Raw genomic sequence first — 12,809 nt, forward strand, 5'->3', positions numbered from 1 at the left:
ACATCTGACGTGTTCTATGTTGTATTGTGAATAAAATATGGGTCTATGAGATTCGCAAATCATTGCATTCTGTTGAATATATATATATACTTTGTCTGTATGTTGTATATATCACTATATATATATATATATATATATATATATATATATATACATATATATATATTTAAGACTAAGAGAGCGAGAGAGAGGGAGAGAGAGAGAGAGAGAGAGAGAGAGAGAGAGCCCTAATGAACAGGTAAGGTCCTGCATAACAGATAACAGGTGATTACCTGTGACCTGAAGCAGAAGCCGAACAGGACATGCTCTGCACTGCAAATACAAACAGCTCCTGTAAGCCTCAAGCATCTAATGTCCTTGCAATAGTGATGTCACTCTGCAATCCCTCAGCTTATGGCTCAAAGCTCTAGAAATCTCCCCAAATATCCATGCAACATCTGGTCCAGCCCTGGCCGATATCACATAGTCTAATCACACTGAACGCATTGTCAGAGTTTGTTATCAATTAACATCAAAGCCCTACTGCACACGACTTAGAGCTGTTTAAATGGTGCATAAATTAATGTATCACACCAATCAGAGGATGAGACGTAGGTTACAGCTGGTGATAGCTCCTAAACAGTATTAAAAATAAAAGTTCTATGGGTGGTTTTAAACCTAGATTAAAAACATTTGATTTTATTTGTTTGTATGTCTCCAGCACTGTGGCTCATTTACTCCTGTTGTTTGTATGTGCGCTGTTAATTATATTTAGAGCTTAGCGGTTTTATCTTTCGAATGCTTTACTTAGGTCTATATTGCTGTGCAAAGTGCAATATAAATACAGACCACTTCTTCTTGTTCTTCTTCTTATTATTACAACAACTAGAAAATGACATTTCTAAGATTACTGTCATGCTACATTTTATTTTACAATTGATAGTATATTATTCCCACTTAATCCTAACCTTAATATCAAAACCCAATAAGTAAGTCTTTTTGAGTTTTTGGCCACAAAGAGATGTGTGTATATCTACACCAATCAGGCATAACATTATGACCACCTCCTTGTTTCTATGCTCATTGTCTATTTTATCAGCTCCACTTACTATATAGGTGCACTTTGTAGTTCTACAATTACAGACTGTAGTCCATCTGTTTCTCTGCATGGTGGTCACAGGCCGCTGGTCACAGGCCGCTGCCCACAGGACGCTGCTGGCTGGATATTTTTGGTTGGTGGACTATTCTCAGTCCAGCAGTGACACTGAGGTGTTTAAAAACTCCAGCAGCACTGCTGTGTCTGATCCACTCAGACCAGCACAACACACACTAACACATCACCACCACATTAGTGTTACTGTAGTGCTGAGAATGATCCACCAACCAAATAGTACCTGCTCTGAGAGGGTCCATGGGGGTCCTGACCACTGAAGAACAGGTTAAAAGGGGGCTAATAGAAATAGAAATAGAAGAGTTTGAGGTAGTATGTAAATGTTAATTTTACAGCAAAGCTTTCGGATCATACAGTCGCCATACATAAGGTCCATTTACGGAAAGTATGCAGTTTTGCATTGACTGTTTTTTGTGATGTCACAAACCCAACAATTCACATTTAACATATACCTGCGTTTTCAGCGACAGCAGTTTAGACCTTATAGTTGACATTATAAGAAGTGTTGCAGCAATGACTGCTCTATTGAGCCACCAGAACAGAGATCATTTACATATATTAGTCATAAAGGCACAGTAACAAAAACAGTAAGAGATATAAAGTGGTTTGAAACGAGTAATGTAAAAACAAATTGCTACTGTTTCATGTGAACAAGACCACACTAAAGTTATAAATGGACTTCAGGCGGAGAAAAAAAATTTAAGTGTTATATGGGCCTTCTATGGGACATCTAACCCACTTCTTCAATATCTGCTAATGGGCTCCAGCAGGTGTGCTACAGGCAGGCAGAATGATGCTCTGCAGTGTTGTGGCCCTCCAGGACTGACGACATCTCACACCCCTGCTGCTCTAGACGACCTCCCCCAAACACACACACACACACGACACACACACACACAAACACCGCATTCCCCTAGTAGTTCTCTATAAATAGACACTCTGGCGCAGAGTGATGAGGCTCCAGCATCACTACTGATCCAGCCGAAGCAGCTCCAGGCCACCGTGAGCGCTCTCGTTACCTCACCGGCTTACACAAACTAAACTGAGCCTGGGCTTTAAGCATGAGCTGCTGGAAACAGGGAGTTCGAATCAGTCGCCCGAACCGATTCTTTCGAACTGCCCATTCCAATGACTGAAACGTCTGATTCGACGACTCGTTGATTCACAAGTCAACTTTGTTCTCGTTCTCGTTATTTATAATAATGTTATAAACGTCTTCTAATTTTAAGCACATAACAGAATCTACGGCTCACAGCCAGAATGGCGCCAGAACGTAACTTCTGCACGACTTCAGGTGGAAAATTTGAATAGGAAGCCAACTTTAACGTCGAGAGACTACTGATACATCACGACGTGGTGATGAGATTAAATGTGGTAGTCTGTGATGAGATTAAATCGTGAATTAAAGTTGGAATTTGAACTTTCTTCTTCCTGAACAGCGCGTAGACGCTACCAAAACAAACGTTCGGCTCAGCCGGACATGCGAATCGGTTCGTTCGATTCACTTCGGAATCGATTCGTCCAACTAGCTGGCAGTCTGCTCGGTCTCCGCCCACTGCTCTCCGGCTGCCAGAGTGTTTCATTTCGGAGTGCTTCGCGTACACACACACACACACACACACACACAGTTGAAGCAAGGTGAAGAAAGGATGGACGGATGGAGCAGAGCTGACCCAGGCGAGTCCGGCAGCTGATCCGTTCACGGCGAGCCGCCCAGGGAGCCTCAACCATGGGATTCCTCCACCAGCTCCACCTCTTGCTGTGGAAAAACGTCTCTCTAAAGCGAAGGGGACCGGTAAGCGCTCTTTCACCCACATCCGCGAATCCAAGCGGTGGCGTGTGAGTGTTTTTAGGCTCCGGCCTGCGCGGTTTGCACGACATCTAGAAGCTGCGGTTTGCAATCGTGTCAAGATGGTTTGAGCAAAGCTGGATGTGCCCGTTTTGACGGACAGCGGATGGGCTGGTGTTTTGCAGGAGGAGGAACAAGATGCCTTGGTGATGTTTTCGAGCAAGTTGAAGCAACAGACAGGCAGCCGCCCACTAACAGGTTGCACACGGGCAGCGACCACCTTGCGATGATAAGACCCCAAACTGACATGTTCATTATTCTTCTGCAAGTAGACCAAATCGGTGCTCTGACATGCATAACATTGTTGCATTGAGCATGGAGGTACCTGTAGGCTGGTCTCTAACCCGAGCCCATCCTCAGAGACCCCCAGCAAGTAATGATGTAACAATCCACAAAATCACAGCTTGCTTTCATATGATTGTCTGATTTCAGTCTAGGGCTGGGCGATATGGCAATAAACATCATTATCGTGATAAATTATGTTACGATACCGTACAATGCTTTTCTGAACATGTCAAGCGAATCTTCAGTACTTAGAACACTGACCAACTGCATGATTCATCATAAAGAGAGCAAAATTAGTCCTGTTTAACTGCAACACACATGCAAAATATTGAATAAAATCATTGTGTTTTACAGTTTTTGGTAGCATTTTTTAAAATGTAGCACTACTGGTTCTTTTTTTCTTTGTTCCAACTGATCAGATACCTGAAAAAATAAATATCATGACAAATTGTGTATCGTGAAAACGTACTGAAATATTAGATTTTTGCTGTGTCGTCCTCCTCTAACTGTTCAAAAGTTTGTAGACACCCACTCATCCAATTTACTTCTGAAATCATGGGTATTAATCAGGAGTTTGTTCCCCCTTTGCTGTAGTAGAATACTCTACTCCTCTGGGAAGGCTTTACATTAGATGCAAGAATGTGAGGATTTGATTGCATTCAAGCACGAGAGCATTAGTGAAGTCAGGTACTGATTGATCTCACAGATCCAACTCATCCCAAAGATACTGGATGGAGCGCCATCATTCAGGAGAATGCAGTTCCACTGCTCCACAGCCCAGTGCTGGGGGGGCTTTATATCCCTCTCGCCAATGCTTGGTGGTCATGGTGAACATTTGTGTGATTTCATGTGCCAAAATAGTAATAATTCAGTTTTACTTGACTGTTTTCCCTCCTTTGATACATCTAAATATATATGTGGCTGTCCTGTACTGTGCTTCATTCAAAAGCAGCCCTAGCTGTAAGACTCTTTACTTCAGTGGGCATGAGTGGGGCTTGACAACAAATTGAAAACAGCTTAGTTTCCATGCTGTATGGATTTGAGAGTGAATGGAAACACTGTTTACTACTGTTTAACATTTGTTTTTCCGTGATATTGGCCCTTTAAACTTTGCTGTCTTTTATTTCCTCCGTGAAGCACTTCGTTATCTTGTGTAAAGATGGTATATAAATAAAGTTTATCATGTGTTATTGTTATCCAAGACTTGGCACAGGACAAAAATGTGGACCACTTTGGGGTTTCCAAGGACTCGAGTGAGAGCCTCCGCTGTAGCCTCAGTCTTTAGCTGATCTGAGACAAAGGCAGCGTCACATAGTGTTCGTGTTCTGATGAGCACAGAACCTTTGTTCGAAGGCAAAAGGGCTTTCGGTGTTTAGACCAAGTAAGAGGCTGACGTTGTTGTTTGTCCTTATGTGTGTATGGACAGCTGAGTAGTCTGATAGGAACACGGAAGGACCTCCACACTGTAATCTTTGTTTACAGAAAGCAAAAGCAGAATATGAGGAGGGTTGGTTATTATAGTATCTACTTTTCACACTCTTCAGTGCATCTAGCACATCAGTATTAATATGAAAACCTATTATGCACTTTCAAAACAGGTGTGTTATAAACAGCCCGTCTGTGTCCAGTTAAGCACAGCGTATTACATTTTGCTTTTAAAGAGCCCATATCATGGAAAGTTTCACTTTCCTCAGTTTACTAAAATAAAAGATGTAGCATGTTAATAGTTTAAACCACCCCTCATTCACACTTTATACAGCCAACATGTCTATATTAACCTGCAAAAACAGACCATTTTGAATTCATCATTTTTGTGATGTCACAAAAACCAATGCATTTAGTCTACAGCAGTTTAGCCCCAGGTATTTCATGTTGAAGTTATAAGGAGTGTTTTAGCCTGCATTGCTTTTGGAATGAGGCACAATTCAGTACAGCCAATCAGAACAGAGATGGTCTGCATACAGTATATCAGTCTTAAAGGCACAGCAACAAAAATGGTTGAATTCTGAGGGATAAAGAGAGGTTGAAAAAGAGATATGTAAAAATAATTGACTGTTTTTCATATCATATATCATATTCATATTTCAAAATCATATATCATATTTCAGGGAAAAACACAAGAAATATGTTAACACATATTTAACAAAATATATCACAAGATATATATTATTGTTTAGGCCCGTTTATAATTTTGAGCTACAGTAAGTAATGAGCAAAAGTAAAATTAAGTGATATAATAATAAATATGCAGATCAATGTTTTAGCTCTTCATGTTACAGCATCACTTAACTGGTTTAACATTTTAATTTTGCTAGTTTACTAGACAAGCTCTGTCTGAACAGGTTTCCAGGACGAGTGGTCGGCATTTTTTCCATGTTACAAACTTTACAAAACGTTTACAAAACAAGCATTTTACAAGTATTTTAAGCTAATTAACCAGTTTTACGTGGTTTGCTAGCTGTTGTATGTAACAAGCTGCTGAATGTTCAGTCATTTTAAGTGAATTACTGCCCTCTTCAGGTTAAGTCGTTAACTCACTCTGGGTTAGACGTCACGTTGAAAAATTAAACAGAAAACCGACAATGGGAATATTTACTTTTTTAGTGTTGACATTATCGATAGTGTCGAATGATTGTTTCAGCTGTAGCCACAGTGAATAAGATCAGGCATTCGCTCGGCTGCGTTGTTATTTTTGAAGTATATCCCTTTCAGAGTAATTGCAGTTTATTTCGTCTGTATTGCGAAGACCTAATTAAAACAAAACTTCTACTTCCCAGAGGCTGAACAGCACTCATAGATTATTGATGAGAATGTCCGTAACCAGCACTCGCGTTACTGTGGCAGTATTGGGGTTGGGGGTGGGGGGGTGAAGGGAGGGGGACGGGAGGAAAACAGGCATTTTTGTATGTAACTAATAGAAAACATTGAAAGGTTTGAACAAGCTTTATTTTTAAGTGCTTCCGATATACACAAATATATTGACTGCGGTATGATATAGTATTGCTTAGAGTCTATATGACTATAAACACTTATTATAAAACAGCTTATTACAAACAGATGTTCTCCATTCAGAAGAATAGCAGCTGTTGGGTGTGTGTCTGATCTGAATGTTGTCATTTCCTCATTAGATGCTTTATTATATGCATGCAATATTTTGAATGCAAGCCAGCAACTCCTGCCATGTCCAAAATAACATATTCAAATTGTCCACTTTTCATATCAGCAAACCGCATTTTATAGCCCTGGCCAGGTGCTACATCATCTTTAAAGTAATAATAACAGTAATAATGTTGTTATGATGCACCAGTAACGGTATAGATGATATCTGACCAGCGCTAGCTTTTCCAGTAATATTTTGAATGCAAGCTGGCAGCTCTGGTCATGTCCAGAATAACATATTCAGATTGTCCACTTTTCATATCAGCAAACCGCATATTAAAGCCCTGGCCAGGCGCTACGTCATCTGTAGGTGCTACATCTCATGATTAATGCCACAGTGTTTTGAAGTGAGGAGAGGTATTCTTTTTCATGGTTCTTGGCTCATGGAGTGCGCTGGAATCGCAGGCCTGACTCATTCCAAGCATTTAATCTCTAAGTAGCCTGATCGCTTGCCAGCAGAGTAGGATGGAACTATAACTCCAGAGTTGCTGAGAAGGACAGATTGATATTGAATATTAATGTTCATAACTTCAGCATAAACTGGATGTGAGCTGTGCTGTAAATGATAGCAAAGCAAACATGCTGAATGCTGTTGAATAGTGTTTTAAAACTACTCAGTCTGCTTTTTCCTTCAGAGTCTACAGTGATGGAACGAATCTTTGATGCTGAGAAAGATGGAAGTGGAACTTCTGTTAGAAGTCTATGGGGTAGATTGGTCTACCAGGTCAGGACTGTCCCTATTAATTGCATTAGTCATTGAGTAAGTGAGTGATCTGCCAATAGATGTTTATCCAATGAAACTCTACTTTCATGCATTTCACTTTTCAGAAGTTTTTTTGCATATTCCCTTTCCTCTGTTGACTGTTTTCATTCTTCGGTGGGGGGTTGAACCCCAACATATTACATTTTCATGACAAGTAGAGGTACACCACCATTGGCGCTAACATAACATTGAAAATCCCATAGAATTTAGCATTATAACAACTGTGCTTATCATAAAACAGGCTAATTATGAAGGTTTTTAGTGTCTTTATTTGGGTAGTCATGACAGACCTATACCAATTTGAGACTGGCACATCGCACAGCTTCAGCTTTAGCTTTGCCAGATTCTCCAAACAATATCTGTTCCTCAAGACGCCCAATTACTCCAGTTGCCCTACTTTCCCTGATTCAGCACTTGCAGTATATACTGTGGGTCCTGTTGTGAGCTATCTTTAGCGCCAGTAGCGCTCTGTTTGATTGTGTTTCAGAATCCCTGGAGGAAAGGATCACCCCTGTAAGATTAGCTCCAGCTACGTCACAGGGCCAGTTTAATCAGGCACGTTGGGTTCAGGAGGCTGAGGGCTTTGCAGTTTGGCTTCAGGAACTGGCAAGTCAGCGAACGCTGGCAGCAGCAGCAGCCATGCTCCAGACGCTGAATGGAGGAGATCCTGCTGTTTTCTTTGTTTCTTCACACCATGTTTGAGATGTGGAGTGCCAGCATGAGAGTCTTTGGCGCAACAGCAGCGTCTTTCTTGTCATTAGTCAACAGAACTCTGAAGCCGTGCATCATTCTGCAGTCAGCATCTTGCCCGTATTAGTAACTGCTAAGCTGGATTTCTCTGTGGCAGAAATGAATGGGAAAAAACACCACAATCATGCAGTGAGGAGCACAAAAAGATTATGATCCTGATATGTTTTGTCCTACGTATATTTTTCCGCTAAATGTCACTGGATCCTCTGAATTACAAGGTCATTAAAGAGTGAACATTGCTGCATTCATGCTAATAGCAAGGTAACACTCTTGTACACTGAAATGATGTAGCACGAAAGTAAAACCACTGCCAAACTTTAATAACAACACTATTATATAATAGCATCAGCTGTTCCTCGTTTGTACTCTGTTCCTGCCAAAGCCAGATAACTGCCACAGCTTGATAAAGCTTGCTAGATTGTGTGGGTATTTTTTGTGCTTTTCTGTCTTATGATGTCAATTTATTGTGCAGCAAAATTCATATTTCGGCTCCTTGACGACCTCACAATTCAGAGGTTTAAGTAACATTCGGAAGAAATGTACTTAGGATAAAGACGGTATCCAATTTGGGACCATTTTGTTAAGCATGGGTGCAGGAGCGGCACTTTTTGAAAGTAACCTTTATTTTTGCCATAGAAAAATCCAGATTTGACCCAGAGTTTCTATTATGGCCATAATCCTGACTACAGAATGGCGACCACTTTAGTGGTCTATGCACAACACTTTAGGTTAATGGAGTAGTTTGCCCCTTACCCATTGCTCGGCTACATAATTGAGGGCCACCCTCAATGCATTTCTAACTGAATTATGGTTATTGATTATGCCTGATCTAGTAGATTATCCCAGACATAATAATTGTTTGGCAATTAATCATTATTAACAATGTAATTGTTGTTTTTGTTCATTGCATGCAACTGTTAAAGTAACAGGCCTTAAGTAGCCGAATTGCCTGATCTCGCTTCCTACTGTCGATACTTAGGGCATTTTTTCCAGACCCAGGACCCCTTACTTACTATGTTTGGGCAAATGTGAAAGCTGTTTTCTCTGATCCTCCTGAAATCTGTGGTCTGGGGTTTGTTTCCAGTGAACTCTGGTGTGATCTGCTGTGCGTGGGGAAGCTCTCCGCTCCCGGCACCACATGTAGGGTGGTGTGATTGCTTCATTTTGTAACGTGACTGCTTTGGCTGATCGTGTCACTTCCCTTTTTTGTGATGGTGGGGAAAGGATTGTCGTGGACCGTGGGGGCGACGAAATGCCTCATAGATAGGTGGAGTGAAGAAGGCATTTAAGTGCAAATGGCCACAACTCACAAAAGCTCTCAGTCGTTCCACTCGAGTGTTTTGTCCAAGGAGAAAAAAAAAAGTAGCAAACGGGTGAAGCCAGTGATTACCATTTTGTAGACCTGAAAAGTGACGTATGGAGTTGCACGATCGATCCACGGTTCTGATGGAATTCTTGTTTGTGAAAGCAAATCAGCAATAATGAGCCCCTCCTCCAAACGAGCCCAGAATCGGTCCGGGGCACAGGTATTTGGGACAAGTCTGAAAAGGTCCTTAGTAGCCCCCAGCTGATGACAGGTAGAGCTAGAGCTCAAATAAACAAACATGACTCATCGCTGCCCTCTAAAGGCGTTATTAACAAACATTAAATAAACAAACGTGACTCACTGCTGCCCTCTAAAGGCGTTATTAACAAACATTAAATAAACAAACGTGACTCACTGCTGCCCTCTAAAGGCGTTATTAACAAACATCAAATAAACAAACGTGACTCACTGCTGCCCTCTAAAGGCGTTATTAACAAACATTAAATAAACAAACATGACTCACTGCTGCCCTCTAAAGGTTTTATAACACCAGTTAGAAGTTAGAACTTTCGCTGTTTTTGTAAGACCCCTAAAATGTCTCAATAAATGTGTTCCCTGCTTCATTTTATTTACATGTATTTGCCTCCAACCAGCTGGTGAAAATGAACATCCTGTTTGTTGCAACATAAGCATATGATTGCGAAAGCTAACAACAGTGGAAAATAATAGTCTATGCACAACACTTTAGGTTAATGGAGTAGTTTGCCCCTTACCCATTGCTCGGCTACATAATTGAGGGCCACCCTCAATGCATTTCTAACTGAATTATGGTTATTGATTATGCCTGATCTAGTAGATTATCCCAGACATAATAATTGTTTGGCAATTAATCATTATTAACAATGTAATTGTTGTTTTTGTTCATTGCATGCAACTGTTAAAGTAACAGGCCTTAAGTAGCCGAATTGCCTGATCTCGCTTCCTACTGTCGATACTTAGGGCATTTTTTCCAGACCCAGGACCCCTTACTTACTATGTTTGGGCAAATGTGAAAGCTGTTTTCTCTGATCCTCCTGAAATCTGTGGTCTGGGGTTTGTTTCCAGTGAACTCTGGTGTGATCTGCTGTGCGTGGGGAAGCTCTCCGCTCCCGGCACCACATGTAGGGTGGTGTGATTGCTTCATTTTGTAACGTGACTGCTTTGGCTGATCGTGTCACTTCCCTTTTTTGTGATGGTGGGGAAAGGATTGTCGTGGACCGTGGGGGCGACGAAATGCCTCATAGATAGGTGGAGTGAAGAAGGCATTTAAGTGCAAATGGCCACAACTCACAAAAGCTCTCAGTCGTTCCACTCGAGTGTTTTGTCCAAGGAGAAAAAAAAAAGTAGCAAACGGGTGAAGCCAGTGATTACCATTTTGTAGACCTGAAAAGTGACGTATGGAGTTGCACGATCGATCCACGGTTCTGATGGAATTCTTGTTTGTGAAAGCAAATCAGCAATAATGAGCCCCTCCTCCAAACGAGCCCAGAATCGGTCCGGGGCACAGGTATTTGGGACAAGTCTGAAAAGGTCCTTAGTAGCCCCCAGCTGATGACAGGTAGAGCTAGAGCTCAAATAAACAAACATGACTCATCGCTGCCCTCTAAAGGCGTTATTAACAAACATTAAATAAACAAACGTGACTCACTGCTGCCCTCTAAAGGCGTTATTAACAAACATTAAATAAACAAACGTGACTCATCGCTGCCCTCTAAAGGCGTTATTACAAACATCAAATAAACAAACGTGACTCACTGCTGCCCTCTAAAGGCGTTATTAACAAACATCAAATAAACAAACGTGACTCATCGCTGCCCTCTAAAGGCGTTATTAACAAACATCAAATAAACAAACGTGACTCACTGCTGCCCTCTAAAGGCGTTATTAACAAACATCAAATAAACAAACGTGACTCACTGCTGCCCTCTAAAGGCGTTATTAACAATCATTAAATAAACAAACATGACTCACTGCTGCCCTCTAAAGGTTTTATAACACCAGTTAGAAGTTAGAACTTTCGCTGTTTTTGTAAGACCCCTAAAATGTCTCAATAAATGTGTTCCCTGCTTCATTTTATTTACATGTATTTGCCTCCAACCAGCTGGTGAAAATGAACATCCTGTTTGTTGCAACATAAGCATATGATTGCGAAAGCTAACAACAGTGGAAAATAATTGTCATCAGATAAAATAACTGCAGTCAGGTGATTGTGTAATAATCGTGACGGGCCTAGGCGTGGGCACAAGCATCACATTGCAAAGATGACCTGAACAGCCTGAAATGTGTCTGAACTTTCTTTTTTATATGTAATAGTATGTAATACAGTGTCAGAAGCCACGTAATCAGATGCATGCGAATGTTAACAGATGGCTTACTGAAAAACTTCCATTATTTGTTGGCTACATTAGCCTTGTAGCCTTGAAGCTAACTTCAGACACCAAAGAAATCTTGTCTGATTGACTGTATATGGGATAAGTGGAAAATTGTGTAAATTTGATTGTTTGCTATTTTTCTTTTACATTAACATCATATTGTCGGGGTTATTGTTAATATTCATTCTTGCAGGAGGACGTTAGTAAAAAGAAGAAGAGTAAACACACATTTGCTCTAAGACGATTTGTAGGGTATATAAAGAATAACTCTCCAAGAGAGTCTTTGACTGTTAAAACTATATCAGAGTTATTGTTGACATTTTTCTGTTATTTGAATGTAATTACATGAGTTACAGAGGGAACTACGTTTATATTTCATTTACATTCTGTATGATCAGGTTCAAGTGTGCACTTTTAACATTTTTCTGTTTGTTTTGATGTCAAAACATGACAAACACGTGGCAGGAAGTGTAAAGGGTGCAAAACAAGGCAGTCCCACTTCATATTAAATGTCTCTAATAACTGTGTAGTTACACGTGAAAAACATATGCAAGAACAATGTAACTACTGATGATTTAGTCAATGTTACAGATGGATTACAGACGTACAGCCTATGTAATTAAACGTGTATCAACTTCAGTTTTGCCTCATGTAATCACACAAGTGTGTCTTCTACACATGAACTTTCCTGTTATAGTTACAGTTTAAAATAACTGGACAGTTCCTGTGTAGTTTTTATGTAGGTACTGTGTAATAATGGAGTGGTAATATAGACGTTGCTTTGGGGAAATGCAACACATTTAATTAATGTCATAAAAGTTACATTTTAAGATAAGGGGACGTCTGCTGTTCTGTCACATTACAGACTGGTCTAAAGTTGAAACTGGTTACAGTGTCACAGCACTAGCAACCTAAATGCTAGCTAAATGTCAGGAAAGCTAGAAGATACAGTGTAAGTAATGTCTTAATGTAAGTTATTACATATTTCCTTTTACTGCTGAAAAAAAATCTTCTGAAAGAAAACTGCTGTTTCAGTCTGATTACAGTTGTAATTACATTTATGTTCTTACCCTTTTGTAATTGCATGAGAGAGAATAGGCTGTTACAACTATTAAGATACACTTGTGTAATTACAT

General features: G+C 40.4%; 1 protein-coding gene across 2 annotated transcripts in view; it reads left to right on the forward strand.

Moving 5' to 3' along the window:
- Positions 1-2,694: 2,694 nt before the first annotated feature.
- abca2 (ATP-binding cassette, sub-family A (ABC1), member 2) overlaps positions 2,695-12,809 on the forward strand; it is a 119,076-nt gene continuing 108,961 nt past the window's right edge. For both annotated transcript variants that reach the window (XM_036598436.1, XM_036598437.1), the window contains exon 1: positions 2,695-2,945. In XM_036598436.1, coding sequence (XP_036454329.1) covers positions 2,880-2,945 — 66 coding nt within the window. In that variant the 5' untranslated portion in view covers positions 2,695-2,879. The remainder of the gene's footprint in view (positions 2,946-12,809) is intronic.

Source organism: Colossoma macropomum, unplaced genomic scaffold (assembly GCF_904425465.1).
Source record: "Colossoma macropomum unplaced genomic scaffold, Colossoma_macropomum, whole genome shotgun sequence".
Lineage (NCBI taxonomy): Eukaryota > Metazoa > Chordata > Actinopteri > Characiformes > Serrasalmidae > Colossoma > Colossoma macropomum.